The sequence below is a fragment of the Rosa rugosa genome, chromosome 1 (assembly GCF_958449725.1).
Source record: "Rosa rugosa chromosome 1, drRosRugo1.1, whole genome shotgun sequence".
Classification (NCBI taxonomy): domain Eukaryota; kingdom Viridiplantae; phylum Streptophyta; class Magnoliopsida; order Rosales; family Rosaceae; genus Rosa; species Rosa rugosa.
This window is the reverse complement of record NC_084820.1, coordinates 22,325,794-22,343,526: the sequence shown is the minus strand read 5'-3', so window position 1 is coordinate 22,343,526 and position 17,733 is coordinate 22,325,794. Positions and strand designations below refer to the sequence as shown.

At 38.4% G+C, this 17,733-nt stretch overlaps 3 protein-coding genes across 10 annotated transcripts; 2 read left to right on the top strand and 1 right to left on the bottom strand.

Moving 5' to 3' along the window:
- Positions 1 to 1,884: 1,884 nt before the first annotated feature.
- Positions 1,885 to 5,277, top strand: LOC133723874 (phospho-2-dehydro-3-deoxyheptonate aldolase 2, chloroplastic-like). Its single transcript, XM_062150746.1, has 5 exons — positions 1,885 to 2,536; positions 2,661 to 2,938; positions 3,075 to 3,351; positions 3,758 to 4,003; positions 4,593 to 5,277. The coding sequence occupies exons 1-5, from the start codon at positions 2,003 to 2,005 to the stop codon at positions 4,854 to 4,856; spliced, it is 1,599 nt and encodes a 532-aa protein (XP_062006730.1). The 5' UTR covers positions 1,885 to 2,002; the 3' UTR covers positions 4,857 to 5,277.
- Positions 5,278 to 6,726: 1,449 nt separating this feature from the next.
- LOC133723831 (polyadenylate-binding protein 2) lies at positions 6,727 to 15,241 on the bottom strand. 8 transcript variants are annotated; one of them, XM_062150704.1, is made up of 6 exons: positions 15,078 to 15,241; positions 14,851 to 14,917; positions 14,476 to 14,546; positions 7,493 to 7,684; positions 7,196 to 7,323; positions 6,727 to 7,072 (listed from the first exon to the last, which is right to left on the bottom strand). In XM_062150704.1, the coding sequence occupies exons 1-6, from the start codon at positions 15,204 to 15,206 to the stop codon at positions 7,024 to 7,026; spliced, it is 636 nt and encodes a 211-aa protein (XP_062006688.1). In that variant the 5' UTR covers positions 15,207 to 15,241; the 3' UTR covers positions 6,727 to 7,023. The 8 variants fall into 8 exon arrangements, with proteins under 8 accessions (XP_062006688.1, XP_062006698.1, XP_062006680.1 ...); XM_062150714.1 differs by lacking the exon at positions 15,078 to 15,241 and adding an exon at positions 13,422 to 13,905 and having other exon boundaries at positions 14,851 to 14,919; XM_062150696.1 differs by lacking the exons at positions 14,476 to 14,546; positions 14,851 to 14,917; positions 15,078 to 15,241 and adding exons at positions 10,322 to 10,392; positions 10,982 to 11,084; positions 11,205 to 11,379.
- Positions 15,242 to 16,147: 906 nt separating this feature from the next.
- Positions 16,148 to 17,280, top strand: LOC133723829 (probable ribose-5-phosphate isomerase 2). The gene has a single exon (XM_062150691.1). The coding sequence runs from the start codon at positions 16,278 to 16,280 to the stop codon at positions 17,010 to 17,012; it is 735 nt and encodes a 244-aa protein (XP_062006675.1). The 5' UTR covers positions 16,148 to 16,277; the 3' UTR covers positions 17,013 to 17,280.
- The last annotated feature ends 453 nt before the right edge of the window (positions 17,281 to 17,733 follow it).

Genomic DNA, 17,733 nt, shown 5'->3' with positions numbered 1-17,733 from the left:
TCTCCACGCGCTTTATGCCACGTGCTTTCTCTAGATTTCCACCCTATAAAGACGAGCATCTTTGGCTGAATATCCTCTAAACTGATTCCATGTGCTTGTAAAGTCCCAAAGGTTTTTTCTTTTTCTTCTATTTTTTTCCTTTTTTTTTCCCTCTTAATTCATAATTTCCAAGTTCTTTCCTTGTAGTATTTGATTTGTTTACCAAATATCTAAATTAGAACTTAGCAAGATAGATTTTTTGCCGCATCTAATATAGAATTCTTTTTTTATTTTTGGATATATTCTAAAGCATGCAAAAACTTAAAACTTAATTTAATCCAAAAATAATTGAAATTTCAGTTATGTACTGTTTCCAATCGAAATCTGTTTGATGGTCAATTTAAGGAACTCAAATAAGGTCCATAACAGTTGGAGACGTAATTAAAGGGAGACTCGCTCTGATACCATGTTAAATAACGACAAGTGTGACCCATGACCTACTAACGTAATGATACTGTCACAACTTAACCATCCGAAATGTGTTGAGTTTTAACATAAAAAGTCCCGGTATAATTGAGTGTGAGTCACCCATTTATAAGTTATATTATCTAGATTAGTGAAAGGAGTAGCTAGATATACCTAATTGTGAAAAATACTGATTTTGCAATTAATAATGCAACTGTTTCTGTTGGTGCTATTGTCTAACATATTTAATTTGGTTAAGAATCTAGATCTATGGAATTTAATATGCCGGTTCATATGGCAACTGAAAGTCTCAAGCTATGTAGTATGTGTGCCTCTTTAAAGAAATGGAGTCAAGATATTAAATATCCCCTAAACATATATGGTATAATATTCAGGCAAAAAAAACATTGTATATGGATTAATTTTTAGCCAAAAAAAAAAAACGTATGTGATATGATAGTCTATTACTGTATTAAATCTTTTGGTTATCCCTTCCAAACAAAGCTGTTGAGATTAAATGCTGAATTGAGAATCCATAACATTTGGTGTCCAACTGTTAATTCATAATTTTGCTAAATTTGGTATTTAATTATAATTTTATTTGACTAAATTATCCCGACATGTTTCATATCACCTAATATAATTCATAGCGTTTTTGTTATTAGACTTAAATCAAAAATTTAAGCAAGCGTTGTGTAAACATATATACCATTAACCAAAAATAAGAACAAATATATACTAAAAAACAACGTCTTCTAATTTATACCCGAGTATGACCACTTCATACTCGAGGGTCGGCGATGGATGGAACCAATCAAAAGTTCAAATAGCGCCAGAGAAGCGACCTCACTGAAATGACTAGGACTCGTGTTGGAGGAGTTTTGAGTGTGAGCTACTACTCATGCAGCGGGCAAGGATCCACATCACTCGAGGGAGCCACCAACCGCCCGAATCGTTCCTTTCACCATGTTTTCAAATAATACATTGTTACTAGTTTTTCAATTGTTGAATATGATGAAAAGTAGATTTTAGCAACTGAAAAATTCAATGAATGTTAGTTTTTTTTTTTTTTTTTTTTTTGTGGTTACAATTGGATGTGATAGTTTCAAAAAAAAAAAATACATAGTTAAATTTTGGGGAGGAATTATTAGATTAACAGTAATAAGGTAAGATATTTGGGTAGGTGATGAATGAGAGGAATTGTATAAGTAGTGGCAACTATCCGACCATCGGGTTTGGTAAGACAGCAGCCTGGCCGAACCAAAATGTCGTAAATACCCCCCGCCCCACCTAAATTTCCCACTAAATCACAGTTATCACACTGTGACCCACTAACCCCTGTCACACATTCCCGAAAATACCCCTCCCTCCGTTCCTAACTACCCGCTCCAGTGTCCTAGTCGCCTCTAAAACCTTATATAAACCCCCCTTCAAACCAACCCAACCTCATTCTCAGAGCCTCCACAACAGCTCTCTCTCTCTCTCTCTCTTCTTTCTCTCTCTAGAATCTCAAGCTTCACCAACTTGTGAGAGGAAAGAAAGAGAGACAAACACAGCAATGGCGCTCACAAACCCAGCAACCCTCTCCTCCAAATCACTCTGCGGCAACTCTCTCTGCGCCCCCACCTCTCAATCTCACCAACCCGCTTTCTCTCCTTTCCTCGCCACCAAGAAGCGCCTCGTCCACCCCATCTCCGCCGCGGCAGCCGCCGACGGCGGCAAGGCCCCCGTCGTCGCCGAGAAGCCCCCGAAGGCCGCGGTGGCGGCGCCGAAGCCCAGCTCCGGAAAATGGAGCGTTGAGAGCTGGAAGACCAAGAAGGCTCTGCAGCTCCCTGAGTACCCAGATCAGAATGAGCTCAACACTGTGCTCAACACCATTGAGTCCTTCCCGCCGATCGTGTTCGCCGGAGAGGCCAGGCACTTGGAGGAGAAGATTGCCGAGGCTGCAATGGGCAATGCTTTTCTTCTTCAGGGTGGTGACTGCGCTGAGAGCTTCAAGGAGTTCAGTGCCAATAACATTAGGGACACCTTCAGAGTGATGCTCCAGATGGGTGTGGTTCTTATGTTCGGAGGACAAATGAATGTCGTCAAGGTTAGATCTTTCGGCAGTGATCATTACAAATTTCATTTTTTTTAATGCTATGTAATGTTATTTATTTTGTGTCGGAATGATGTTGAATAATGTGATGAAAATTGTGGGGTTGGTTGAATTTTAGGTGGGAAGAATGGCGGGTCAGTTTGCCAAGCCAAGATCGGCTGCAGTTGAGGAGAAGAATGGAGTTACACTGCCAGCGTACAGGGGAGACAATATTAATGGTGAGGCCTTTGATTTGCAGTCTAGAACTCCAGACCCTCAAAGGTTGATCAGGGCTTACTGCCAATCTGCTGCAACTTTGAACCTTCTGAGGTCCTTCGCCACTGGAGGGTATGCCGCTATGCAGAGGGTTACTCAATGGAATCTCGACTTTGCTGAGCACAGTGAGCAGGGAGATAGGTATGCATTAAAGCCAAACAATTTTAAAGTGTTGATCTTTGCATTTGGACTGTGATTGGATCCAAAAATGTATTAGATCTTGTAATCAAGACAGAGTTTGTGGTTTGCTTATGTTTGTGGTTGGTGTGTTCGATAGGTACCAGGAATTGGCTCACCGGGTTGATGAAGCCTTGGGATTCATGTCTGCTGCTGGACTTACAGTTGACCATCCTATCATGAGGACAACCGAGTTCTGGACATCCCATGAGTGCTTGCATTTGCCATATGAGCAATCACTCACAAGGGAGGATTCTACTACTGGACTCTTCTATGATTGCTCAGCTCATATGCTTTGGTGCGGGGAGCGTACCCGTCAATTGGATGGTGCCCATGTTGAGTTCCTAAAGGGAATCTCCAACCCCATTGGAGTCAAGGTAAAGCTCTATTGATCGATCTTATTCTTTATTAGTGTCCTTTTAATGCTAATAATGGTGTAAACTTAATGATGCTTACTACCTTTTTGGATATGTCGGTGCTTCACAATTAGAGAATTGTGAATGATTCTATGTTATTTCTATTATGTTTTGTTTGATACTACAACTAGTTTGGAATTTCACTCACTAAGATATAGTAATTGTACAATAAACCAAAAGTTTAGCAGATAACGGCAAATCTTTTCTCTATGTTATACTTAAATGTTTAAGCAGGCTCATACTAGGCGTATTTGATTAAAATTGTCATAATCGAATTGGTCTTATTAATGCACCTTTTGTCTTTTATTCTGTCTCTAGTTTTTATATAACTTTCATGTGTGGCTAACAATGATATCTTGTGATGCAGGTGAGCAACACAATGGATCCAAAGGATCTTGTTAACCTCATTGAAATCCTGAACCCTAACAACAAGCCAGGAAGGATCACAATCATAGCAAGAATGGGTGCTGAGAACATGAGAGTCAAGCTTCCACACTTGATTAGGGCTGTCCGCCAAGCAGGGCAAATTGTGACCTGGGTCTGCGACCCAATGCATGGAAACACTATTAAGGCCCCCTGTGGACTCAAAACACGTCCATTTGATGCAATTCTGGTATAATTTCTCTACTGGTTTTTTTCCATCTACCATGAATTGTGTTAGATGCTTTGTTGGGAATGCCTTCAGAAAAAGAAGTCTATCTCAATTATAAAGAAATAGTAACCTTTCTTTTCATCTAAAATTGAGAAAATTCCTTTACCATGGAATCAGTATGATTTTTCCCTCAATGATTGCCACTGGGTGACCAATCCAATACATGTCAAATAATAATTGAGAATGTCTTGTAGAGTAAAATATCTCCTTAATCCTGTGGTGCCAATCCATGGTACTAGTCTCTATTTAGTTAAGGAGACTCTATCAACATGTGGGTCTTTGCCAGACTTAAAAGTTATAATGGGAAATGTGTGGGGAATTGCATCATCCTGGTTTGTTACCTACGCATCATTGTGCTTGAACAAGTGTTCCAACAATTGTCTAGTAAGTCTTTAAAGTCCAAACAGATGCGGCTTGGAATCCCGTATGCAACATTATAGTACCCTAGGTGATTAATAATTTGTTAGTGATATTGTTTCACAATTCTTCTATTCCCATCATCATCATCATCATCATGGAATCCTGATTGTCATATTGAATTTGTTTGCAGGCTGAGGTGCGAGCATTCTTTGATGTTCATGAGCAAGAAGGGAGCCATCCTGGAGGAATTCATCTCGAGATGACTGGCCAGAATGTGACCGAGTGCATTGGAGGATCCCGAACAGTGACTTTCGATGATCTGAGCTCACGCTACCACACACACTGCGACCCAAGACTGAATGCTTCTCAGGCTCTTGAGCTAGCCTTTATCATCGCTGAACGACTAAGGAAGAGAAGGATCGGAACACAACGTTTGCTCTCTTTAAGCCTCTAAGCAATCTATCATTTGGAAGTTCTGCATCATTTCAGATTATTGGCAATGTTGATGTACTTGGTAACGAATAAACTTAGTATGGGTTTTATCCAGCAAACTACATATTGCAAGCTAGTGATGGCATCAAAACATTAAGAGCAACTAGACAAAATCCCGAGAAGTTGGGGCTCTGGAAGACTGTAGTAAAATATGTTCCCCATGTTGTTTTTAGTTGTCAAAGATTCGATCATATGTTTGAACGGTAGGTACGGTGCCTTCAGATTGCGAGCTGCAAATGCAAGGTGTTGGAGATCAAACCTGTTCAAGGTTATTACTTTAATTGTTTTTGTATTTGAGTTTGTTTATTTATGAATGTGGTTTGATCAGGCATCCGTTTTTGAAACAATAAAATCAATGCAATAGCCACTTATGGCGTACTAAATTGTTGTTATGGTGAGCAAAGTGAATGAAGAACAGCTATATGGTTTGCTTCCCTAGTTTTTTTTTTTTTTTTTTTTTTTTTCTGTTACATAACTTCTATAATAAGCAATGTGAAAATAGTGGGGATCCACAAATCTCCGTGGATCTCACACATACATTAGTGAGCTACAAACACAAAAAACTCAGTATTATCTCATAACCATGAAATAGAGATGTGATAATTGTCCCTTCTCGGTTGAGACGTTCGTTGTGTGTATTCAATCCAACTCATCACATGTGGATCGGGGTTGTACATAACGGTTGTATTGAAGAATTTCTCTCGGTATTGCTCTGAACCAACTTGCTTTATGCTTTGTGTCTTCTTGGATGAGTCCTGCGATTGATTTCTTCCTACGATTCCATTTGGAGATATTTCACCAGAAGTGCTACAAAATATCTTCTCAACCTCACATTCCTGTACTGTTAGATGTCGAAAGCATCCTCTATGAAGGTTAGCGTTCAAACCCATCTGAAGGTACGCTAACTTGTCAACTTGGGGGTGTATGCAATTCAAGAAGAAAATGAAATGTTGGTGGGAAATAAATATGGATGTAACCCTTAACCGTCAAGAATAGGATTTAGTTAGTTGGCACGAGACTTCAACCAGCAGATGGGGCAATAGGGTTAGATGCATATATCAAACCTTTTCTAAATTGATGATTAGCATCTACCTGAAGTTCAACTTGAGGTCAGTACTCATCAGTATGGATATATATGAACCTAGAAATTCATTTATCACGTGGCAATCTAATTATCAATGATCTGGGAATCATAATTGGATCTACAAAAATAGAAAAATGACAATAATATAGAACCAACTAACCAAGCAGAACACAACATGAACAGAAAAATGACCTTAAAATGTCTATATATATTTCAAATGACATCTAGTTAACCCTGAAAATCACCTTTTGTTCTCCTGATTACATTTTAGGAGTATTTAACTCAAACCACAGGATATGCATTGCCTCAGTGGCCAAGATTCTTCAAGGGAAATCCCCAAGAAAATACTTCATCGTCCCCAAAATCATAGAGAGACGAGTATATTGTCAGCAACAAAAAAGAAAAGGGTCAAAATGGATGCAGAAATAATCACCAAAACATGAGGAAGGACATTAAACAGTAACGGGGGTTGGCCATGAAAGTGACATAGAAAGGCATAGCTACACCAAAGACCCAAGCAACAATGGAGGAGGGACCAAGGTTGGCCTTGAAGGTGACATAGAAAGGCAGAGCTACTTCTGCTGTTTTTTCTCCTCTACTACCATTTTTCATCAGTACCCCCAACTGCTCACATGAAGTTGACCACACACATAAAAAGGAAAATAATAGACCAAAAGAAAAGAATGTAATATGCTACAATATTTTCCCCAAAAGAAAAAAAGAAAAAAAAAAACATTCACAGCTCACATGAGGTTGACCACACGCATAAAAAGAAATATGATTGACCAAATGAAAAGAATGTAATATGCTATAATATTTTCCATAAAAAAAAAAAACCATTATTAGCTAGTTCACATCACACATAGAGTGCATAATTCACAAACAAATCGTTAAATGACAATAAGGCTAAATGTATTTTGTACCCACTTCCGCAATAATGATCCTGTCTAGAATTACCAGGATAAGTAGAGTTTAACTATTCATAATACGAATATAATGGTCTTATACTAGATGATGTAACCATCAATCAGATGCAAACAGTCTTCTAGTAGTAGGGCATGTATCGTGCTGGCCTTCTGAATCTGGGAACCTTCCTGCAGCATAATAAAAAAAAGGGATAAAATGATAATATGCATAAAAAAAATAAAATAAATAAAAGATAACAAAAATAAAGAATCACTTGACTGACAGAAGACAGTGAAGGTAAGAGAACATACCCATATCCATAAGGAGAGTAGAAGTAAGGGGGTACATACGGCCTCCTGAAGCGGTAACCCATATAAGGATTGAAGCGTCTAGGGCGGAATTGCTTCATACCAGGAACATTGGTCCTTTTAGGCAAAACCTAAATATATATTAAGAAATTAATAAAAAAGAATGCAATAACAAAAACAATGGATAGCAATATCCAAGACCATTAATCTAACTAGTTTACTTGTGCTAACTTTCTTTCACTTTTACTGCCTTCTTTGTAACCAAAAATAAAGAGAGTGAGAGAGAATAGAGAGGATTACCTTCAATTGCCGACCATGCAACTCAGATTCATTCAGAACAAGAGCCTCTTGAACAGCTTCTGTTTCAAGGAATTCCACATAGGCAAAACCCTTTGGTTGGCCAAATTTATCTGTCAGTATAGTCACTCTGTTAACTGTGCCACATGATTGGAAATGCTGCTGTACTTCTTCAGGTGTGCATGCATAATCAACCTGCAACACATGATTTAATGCAGTTTTTGTAATCAGCATGAGTGAGTGGAAGAGACAACATACACCACAATATGTGGAAGTGCATCACAACAACAAGAAACAGAGCACATTTTTTGAAGCATCAAAAGTAATTTTTTTTGGTAGAGCTCGCTTTCAGTAGGTAAAGGACTACACAAACACATGCCGTCAATCAAGCTAGGAAATATATGGTGGATTAGGCTAATCATAATTTTCTTTTATCTTGACCGGGAGTATCAAAACCCTAATGCACAGAAAAACATACATACTGATATTAAGAAAAAGAGAATCTTTTCATAAACCATTTGTTTTTGGTAGAAATCTTTTAATAATCTTTTCAAGTATACAAATTAAAAGAATTTCTTATCAACTTCTAAGATTACTGATAGATATTATATTATGATTTTTTCTTCATAACCGGCTCCCCAATGTGGTTCCCCAACTGGTTTCTGCCTCCCTTAAATTACTTACTACATTTTATTTTCTAAAAATTACATTTCAAACTCCAGCAGCCTATAACCTGTGTAGTTAAATTTTCCATACCAATGAACAGGCCTACTCCAGAACTAGTATTTAGTTGAAAATGGTTCAAATTCAGCTTGTCCAAACCCAAGTCATACAATGAGCAATCTACTACTGACGCAACGTCACCTTCTCATTTTTGAAATGTCCCACCGGCTGACCAGTGCATTCATCACTGGTAATTCAGCTTGTAAAAGCCAAGCATATCTTTAGCATTCTACTAGTACAACACCACCTTCTATTCTTAACAGCTTCCCCACCCCCATTCACTTGTCAAATTGTAAGCCAAATAGTTCAATTTGGTCTATTGATCTCCCAACATTCAATGATTTAGTCCTTTTAGGCCTGCAAAGACACTTGAGAAGTTTGGGCTGCCTGCATGGTACGTTCTTAATGTTATCTTAACTACTTTTATTTGCACCAAATACTTGTTTTCAGACTGCAACACTAACAAAATCGTCACTAGTTCTTATTGATTCAATTCTGAAAGCTGTTAGCCTATAACAGACTGCAACGCTGTAACAAAACTCCACCACAATTCTCACAGTAGACAATGTGGAAGTGTGCACACACATACATTTACCTTAAGAAGCATATATATAAAATTAAATACGTATTGGCACCAATCAATCCATGAAGAAGAGGCCTTTCTTTAACTGATTAAATAATCTTTAGTGAGATCTGAAAAAAGAAAAGAAAAATTGAAAGCTTGTAAAGGCAAACAGAATTCAAAACAATATCATGAGATCAAAAAATCACTCAAGAAATCAAAAAAATTTCTTAACTTGGATGAACACCATTGTCAAATTAGAGAGAACTTAGGCCATAGGAAAGCAGGATCATGTACCCTCACCACATTTGCCAAATAGACACATTCCTGAGGCACCAAACAACAGCATCCAACAGCAGAGAACCTCTGCAACTACAGTTGCAAACCCATCTTTCCTTTCCTCTTCAAAGACGCACCCCCTCTCTTGTATTGAAGTTGAAGCCTCATAATTCACATCCTACCTCCTTCTTTCCCATCATTCTCTTGGAATATCTTCTGGAAATTCACTATACTTTTTTCCTAAATAAATCATGTCATCTACAACCCACTGTTGTAAAATTCCCAAGTATTTTTTTTTTTCCAATTCATTCTTCTTTTTTCTTTCATGTTTTTCTTTTCTTTTCTTTTTTCTTTTTTTTTTTTCCTTTTTTTTTTTCACCTTTGCAATTATTTATACTTTTTTTATATCAGACAATTTTTTTCCTTCCATCTTTCAACTTTTGTATTTTTTTATTTGACGGTACAGAAGACATGTCTGGTCTCTAGCGACAGCTAATGATACATCAGAATACATTGACCACCCTCAATCTACATTGTAACATATCGAGCGCCTAAACACAGAGACCTTGGGGAATAACAATCAGCCTGCGATCATTGTACGACAATAAGTCAAACCATGACTCTCAAGTTGCATATGATATGCATCCACACAAGTGTAATAGCATACATATAACTTAAGTGAGTTGTACAGTTGAGGTAGCTAACAAGGGTCAAAACCTTTTAAATCCTTTTCCACAAGTTTTGGAAAAAGAAAAGCATAAGAGAGAAGAACCGAATTGCAAGGAATAGCAAAAACCAGAGTACCGGCAGGTAATTATGGTTTGTAATAGAAAGAATGGAGGCATAGTTTATCAGATGCTTTGAAATCTTTTTTTTTTTTTTTTGACCAAAATGGTGAGGCATAGATAATTTGCAAACTAGAAGGTGTCACTAGTAGTGAAGTTCCAACATCCAAGATCCACAAGCTTTAAAGGAGAGTAGGATCAACATTAGATCTAGTAAGCTGCTTATCACTAATAAATTCTTATATTGACATAAAGTAAGCAGATATAGTCAAGGTTAGCCTGATATTATTGTAGCATCCACCTGAAGATATCTACAAGCTACTAGTATATTTTCATTTGCTAGGCATTACAACAATAATTTTAATACTTCAGATTGATAAATTTTTTTGGTCCAATCACATAACATACTGTTATTTTGCTTGATACTATACTAATAAAGTGAAGTCTAAATGAGTGAAGTGGACTAAGGGATTTCAAACTCACATTGCCAACAAAAACAGAACGCGCATCAGCCTCTTCCTTGTGTGCCTGAGAAACAGCTGCAGCAGCAGGGTCTGTGCAAAACATTAAAAATCAGTCACATATACGAATGAGCTTAAACACTAAATCAATAAACAAACAAATAAAATATCGCAGTAATATATGATGTTAGAGTTTCATAAATACTGAAAAGAACACCATCACGGTTTAAGAAAAACAGGCGAGTGCATAATGAGCTTCTTAAGCTACAATTTCAGATTGCATGATGTCATAATATTGCACTAAACTTTTGAGTAAACCTAAAAACACGAGAGCACAGAACAAGAGAGATCTCTATCCTGATCCCAAACACCGAGGCAGCAACCAAAGCAAAATTATCAACGTCACGTTTGAAGTTATCAAAACCAAAGAAACAATGTAACCCTCAGAAACAACAGAGATTCAAACAAATGCTCATCAGAATTCGGAAACGTTTATATCGATTTGCCAATGCAGCACAGGGGAGCTTCGATCCCGAGCCTAACCTCTAAATGAAAATTAAAGTACACATAGGCAAAGAAACAATACAATGATCAGAATAAAACAGCTGGTAGCAAAATTTAACAGCTCTCTAGTAAAATTTTCGGAACCGATAAAACCCTAACAAGAAGCGAATAAAGATACCTTGGGCAGCACCCATTTCCTTCTCAACCTTGGCCTGCATCTCACGGAGGGCAGCAGCTTCCTCCTCCATCTCCTTCAAGCGCTTCTTCATCTCATCCAGCTCCTACAACATAACATCCATTCAATTTGGTGCTAAAACAATTTTCTGCTAGGGTTTCTGTTTAGTTTGGGGGTTGAGTGTTCCAAAGAAAAAAAAAATGTTAGGGATTTGATTGACGAGAACCTTGACGGCGGCGTCGTCGTCGGCGGTGGACATGTCAACGTCGGCGTGATGGGAGTCCAAGTCGCCCTCCATTTCTGCCTCGTCTGGGATGTCTGCTCCGTACACCTCATGTTCCTCTTCGTCCATTGCTCTCTCGACCTCGCTGTTTCGTCTCTCTCACTCGCCACTGGACTAAATTGCCATTACTTCGCTGTACGGCGTCGTTTTGAGTTGATATCTATCAATACCTTTTTTTTTTTTTTTTAATGTATTGAGTGTAAATTTGTTTGCTTTGAACAGATTGTCATAGCTAGTGGTTTGATATTGTCTTTCGAGTCAATGTAGCAAGGATGATTAGAATGCCTGATGGATTCTGAACCAGTTCCGAGGACACTCCGACTGTGAAGTAATGGCAATACTGGAAGGATATTCAACAGTAAGGGAGGAATCATTAGAATGTCTCCCTGGTACTACAACAAAATTTTCTGTTGAAACACCAAAGACCCTATTAAGTGTGACCGAGGTTGGCCTTAAAAGTGACATTCACGGAGAGGCAGAGCTACTTCTACTTCTGCTGTTCTGTACCTTTTCTCCCCTACTTCCATTTTGTTATCACTGCCTCTAAAGAATGCAATATGATAACCAAAAGAAAAAAAGAAAAAAGAACATCCATAGCAAAGGTTCGCACGTGCATAGCAGGACATATAATCAACAAAACAAAACAGAATGTAATATACTACAATACGTCCACAAAGAAACCATTAGCTAGTTCACATTGAACACGAGAGTATAATCCACAATCACATTGTTGAACGACAGTAAGTACGGTTATAGTCGCACTACTTCCGCATAGTTTCTGTCTAGAACTACCAGGTGAAGCAAAAACAACCATTCAACTGAATATAATGGTCTTATATAGTTATATTGGATGATGTACCCATCAGACCATCAGTCAGATGAAAAGTCTTCTACTAGTACATTGCTGGCCTTCTGAACCTGGGAACTTTCCTGCAGCATATTTGAAAGGGAAAAAATGATAATATGCATCAAAAATATCACTTGACCAATAGAAAGCAATGAAAGTAAGAGCACCATACCCATATCCATAGGGCGAATAGAAGTAAGGAGGTACATAAGGCCTCCTGATGCAGTAACCCATATACGGATTGAAACGTCTAGGGCGGAATTGCTTATATCCAGGAACATTGGTCCTTTTAGGCAAAACCTAAAGATATATTACACAATTAATAAACAATTACAATAATGAAATAAAAGATAGCAATATCCAAGACCAATAATCTAACTAGTTACTTCTTTCTTCTTACTTTCCAGTTGTATCTCTCACAAAAAGAGAGAGAGAGAGAAAAAACAGAGAGTAAATAGAGAGGATTACCTTCAATTGCCGACCATGCAACTCAGATTCATTCAGAACAAGAGCCTTTTGAACAGCTTCTGTTTCAAGGAATTCCACATAGGCAAAACCCTTTGGTTGGCCAAATTTATCTGTCAGTATAGTCACTCTGTTAACTGTGCCACATGATTCGAAATGCTGCTGTACTTCTTCAGGTGTGCATGCATAATCAACCTGAAAAACATGATTTCATCCAGTTTTTGAAGGCAAAGCTGAGTCAATGGAAGAGACAACATACACCACAACATGTGGAAGTGGAAGTGCATTCTTAAAAAGAAAATCAGATCATATTTAGGTTGAGTTTGGGACAGCATCAAAAACTGTTTCTTGTAGTGCTTGGTTGAAGTAGGTAAAAACCAACAGAAACATGTGTCAATCAAGCTAGGAAAAAGTTCTTTTATCTTGAACATTCATGGGAGAACCAAAACACTAATGCACAGTCACACATACATACTGATGTAAAAAAAAAGAGAACCTTTTCAAAATTCATTTGCCTTTTCAGCTTGTGATAACCTACTCATATCTTGAGCATTCTACTACTAGTACAACATCACCATCTATTCTTGACAGCCCCACCACCCTCATTCACTTATTGTCACATTGTGATCCACATCGTTCAATTTGGTCTAGTGATAAGCCACCATTCAATGATTTAGTCCATTTAGGCAACAAAAACAGAAGTCTTGCAAAAGGCCAACAGAATTCACAAAAATAACATGAGATTAAAGCCACACTCAAGCAAATCAAAAAAATTCTTAACTAGGGTGAACACCATTGATAAATAAGAGAACTTAAGCCATAGGAGAGCAGTATCATGTATCCCTCACCGCATTTGCTACATAGGCACCAAACAACAGCATCCAGCAGCAGAGAATCCCTGTAACTACAGTTGTAAACCATCTTTCCTTTCCTCTTCAGAGGCATTTGCAGCCCTCTCCTGTATTGAAGATGAAGCCTCATAACTCACATCCTACCTCCTCCTTCTCCATCCTTCTCTTCGAATATCTACTGTGAAATTCACTCCGCTTCTTTTTTTCCTAAATAAATCATCTCATCTATCGAAAGTACCTTCTTCTTTTTTTCATTTTTTTTTTCAATTCATTTTTTTTTCTTTCATTTTTTTTTTCTTTTGATATCTGAGATTTTTTTTTCCTTCAACCTTTCAACTTTTTTTTTTTTTTTGAGCATACAAACACAGGATTCTGTCTCTAGTGACAGCTAATGATACATCACACTACATTGACCACCCTCAATCTAGATTGTAACATTTCCAGCACCTATATACAGAGACGTTGGGGAGTAACAATCAGCCTGCGATCATTGTACGACATAAAGTCAAACCAAGACTCTCAAGGTGCATATGACACGCATCCACACAAGTGTTAAGTATGCATATAACTTAAGTGAGTTTGTACAGTTGAGGTACTTAACAGGGGTCAAAACCTTTTAAATCCTATTCCAGAAGTTTTGGAAAGGAAAAACATTAGAGAGGAACCAAATTACAAGGACTAGCAAAAACCAGAGTACCAAAATAGCAGATGATTATGGTTTGTAATAGAAAACAATGGAGGCATAGTTTTTCTGATGCTTTGAAATCAATTTACATTCTTTTTACCCAAATGGTGAGGCACAGATAATTTACAAACTAGAAGGTGTGACTAGTAGTGATATTTAAGCAATCCAAGATCCACAAGCTTTAAAAGAAAGCAGCACCAAAATTAAGATCTGTGCTTGTAATTAAGCTGCTTATTATTAACATAAAGTAAGCAGATATAGTAGAAGTGAGCTCCATATTATTGTAGCATCCACATTGCCAATAATAATAAATTAAAGTCTAAAAGAGGGAAGTGGACTAAGAGATTTCAAGATTCTGGTACTCACATTGCCAACGAAAACAGAACATTCATCAGCCGCTTCCTTGTTTGCCTGAGAATCAGCTGCAGTAGCAGGATCTGTGCAAGGCAATAAAATCAGTCACATATATACAAGCTTAAACATAAGACCAGAAAACAAACACAGTCAACATTGAAAGAATATAAGAAACAGGATATTTTAAAGTCCTCGGGACATGAGAGTTTTGAGACCAATATCATATTTAAAGTTATCAAAACCAGAGAAATAACAACAGATTGAAATAAAATCTTCCACAAAAGCACGAATGTACTCGATGTTAACAATTAACAGCTCTACTAGAACATCAAGATTAACAAAAACTCTTAACACAAAACCAAGAACAGAGAAATAAAGATGAACAACCTTGCGCAGCACCCATCTCCTTCGCCCCATTGGCCTGCATCTCGCGGAGAGCCGAAGCTTCCTCCTCCTTCAAGCGCAAAACAAAACATCAGCACATTGATTCAATTCAATACTTATGCTTCTTGTGAAAAAAAAAAACACAAAATTCTGCTAGGTTTTCTGTTCAGATTAGGGTTAGGCCCGCCGTTGTACTAAAAAAGAAATATTGTTAGGGATTTGATGAGAACCTTGACGGCGGATTCGTTGCCGTGGGCGGTGGAGACGTCATCGTCGTCGGGATGGGGGTCGAAGTCGCCGTCCATCTCCGCCTCGTATGGAATTTCTGCTCCGTACACCTCATGCTCTTCTTCGGCCATCGCTCTCGCTGTCTCGTCTCTCTAAACTTTTGGTGTTCGTACTAGCTTCGCGGTTCGGACTGGATTCTTTTATAGTGGCACGGTTCTCCCCTACGACGCCGTTTTCGTTGATATAAATTTTTTTTTTTTTTTTGGGTAGAATCGTGAATGATAAATTTTACTGATGATACAGTCATTTGATCACATATAATCATAGGAATAATCATATAGGACCCAAAATATCCTTCCAATGGTGAAGAAACTTCCTAAGTCTTATCTTAATCAAATTTGAAGAGAGTTTGAATTTCCTTGAACTCATTCTGCATTTTTTTCCCTTCAAGACTTGGACTTTTAAATGACATATCAATCCTTACATAATATTAGGTGTGATATTTTCATTATTTTGGATTTACGAAAAATCTGGTCAGTATAATATTACATCATGAGTCTTATTGAAGGTACAAATATTATGTATGTTGTAGAGGTCTGTTGAGTTTGAGGACGAAGACCTGATCCAAAAATGTCTCACACAATCATTGTCAAGTAGAATTTAAAGTCTAGGATAAAACTTATACGCTAGAATGATAGACCAAACTAAAAATTGCAAAGATACGAGAGTCAAAACCATCTTGCTCAAATACTCAATCTTTCACTTTATCAATAATCTCCTAACTAAAGTTGGAGTTAATATTCAATACCAACTAGAAAATTCTGTAATAACAAAAAATTGATTCACACGTGTCTCTTTCTTTGGAGACATATAAGTTATGTAATCAGTGTCTTTACGTACTTGGACTAACTCCATTTCTAGTGAGACTTCCGAAATCGTAAACATTGGTTGCCAAAGTACTTATAGTGTAATATAGTCACTTTAGTATTAAAATAAAAAAATAAAAAAATAAAAAAAATGGTCATGCAAGGTGAAGCGTTACACCAAATTCAGCACATGTAGGATAGTAACAGTGTGACCGAAAATTCCATCCCACTTTTAGTTGTTTCTTGATCTGACCGAAAATTCCAGTGAGACGAACAAAATCGATCACACCACATTCTTTCCCAATTTTCCGCTTTCAGCTTTCATCAAATTTAGCCATGGAAGCCGGATTCTTCAGCTCTTCAATCCTCACCCAAGACGAGTTGAAGAAAATCGCCGCCTACAAGGCCGTCGAGCACGTCGAGTCCGGCATGATCCTCGGCCTCGGCTCCGGCTCCACCGTCAAGCACGCCGTCGACCGCATCGGCGAGCTTTTACAACTCGGCAAACTCCACAACATCATCGGAATCACCACCTCCCAAAACACCCACCAACAAGCCCTCTCCCTCGGAATCCCACTCTCCGACCTCGACGACCACCCCGCCCTCGATCTCGCCATCGACGGCGCCGACGAGGTCGACCCCCACCTCAACCTAGTCAAGGGCCGCTGCGGGTCCCTCCTCAGAGAGAAAATGGTGGAGGGCGCGTGTAAGAAGTTCGTCGTCATCGTCGACGAGTCCAAGCTCGTTGACCACCTCGGCGGCTCCGGCCTGGCCATGCCGGTGGAGGTGGTGCCGTTCTGCTGGAAATTCACGGCCAAAATGCTGCAGGACTTGTTCCGAAACTCCGGCTGCGTCGCGAAGCTCAAGTGTGAGGAGAGTGGGGAGCCGTTTGTGACGGATAATGGGAATTACATTGTGGATATGTATTTCAAGAAGGATATTGGGGATTTGAGAGCTGCAAGTGAGGCCATTTTGCGGCTCGCCGGAGTTGTGGAGCATGGGATGTTTCTGGATATGGCGACTACTGTGATTGTGGCGAGGGAGCTTGGGATCACGGTGAAGAACAAGTAGCTCAAATGAGTATGTCTATCTATCTGACTTGTTAGAATGTAGGAGCAACTTAGCTTTTATGATCAAATTGTAGCTAGTGACATGTTTCGAGTTGGTTTAGCAAGAAAGATTAGAAGGTTTGAGTTCTTGTGGGGGTAGCTTGAATGATTGACCTCGTGTGGTTCTGTTAGATATAAAATGCAGAATGTCTCTCCCTGTTACAAATGGACATTCATGGATTGCTTCAGAAATTTTTATTACAGTTAACAACATGAACTATTATTATCTATGGTTGGTGTGCATGTTTTTTGTTCTCCTGGGATCTTTCACCTTTTACTATTCTCAGGATCATCAGTAGGTTTACATCTCTGTTTTTCTTGTTTTGTGACTAACAACAACATGTGTGATAGAGTCCACCAATAAACAAAGAGAGAGGACACAAGAAAACCATAAGCATAATAAGAGGGCAAAACTAATCAAAATGCTGCAGCTTTCCGGTCTAATTGTTATCTGATAGAGTTATGGCCCTCAAAGCGTTTAAAGATTCTTCTGAAATCTGAGTAGGAGGCAATTCTTGAGAAGTATGCATGTGTAAACTTTAATCTCTGTGTTCAAAATGTTTGGGGTGATAATGCTTACAAGGTTGAATCATTTATGTCATAGCTGTTTGTGTTCATGCTGATTCTGGTTGTGAAGAGAGGTCCAAGTTGAGTTGCTGGATGTAAAGAATAGTCTGTATCCA

Bases quoted from the DNA above. Each gene is read 5' to 3' on its own strand.
- LOC133723831 (XM_062150696.1), bottom strand. From the start codon at position 11,330: ATGGACGAAGAGGAACATGAGGTGTACGGAGCAGACATCCCAGACGAG. The intron at 7,324-7,492 runs GTAATCCTCTCT...ATATATATTTAG, and splicing joins TGCATGGTCGGCAATTGAAG to GTTTTGCCTAAAAGGACCAA. The intron at 7,073-7,195 runs GTATGTTCTCTT...ATTATGCTGCAG, and splicing joins TACTCTCCTTATGGATATGG to GAAGGTTCCCAGATTCAGAA.
- LOC133723874 (XM_062150746.1), top strand. From the start codon at position 2,003: ATGGCGCTCACAAACCCAGCAACCCTCTCCTCCAAATCACTCTGCGGC. The intron at 2,537-2,660 runs GTTAGATCTTTC...GTTGAATTTTAG, and splicing joins GACAAATGAATGTCGTCAAG to GTGGGAAGAATGGCGGGTCA. The intron at 3,352-3,757 runs GTAAAGCTCTAT...CTTGTGATGCAG, and splicing joins CCAACCCCATTGGAGTCAAG to GTGAGCAACACAATGGATCC.
- LOC133723829 (XM_062150691.1), top strand. From the start codon at position 16,278: ATGGAAGCCGGATTCTTCAGCTCTTCAATCCTCACCCAAGACGAGTTG.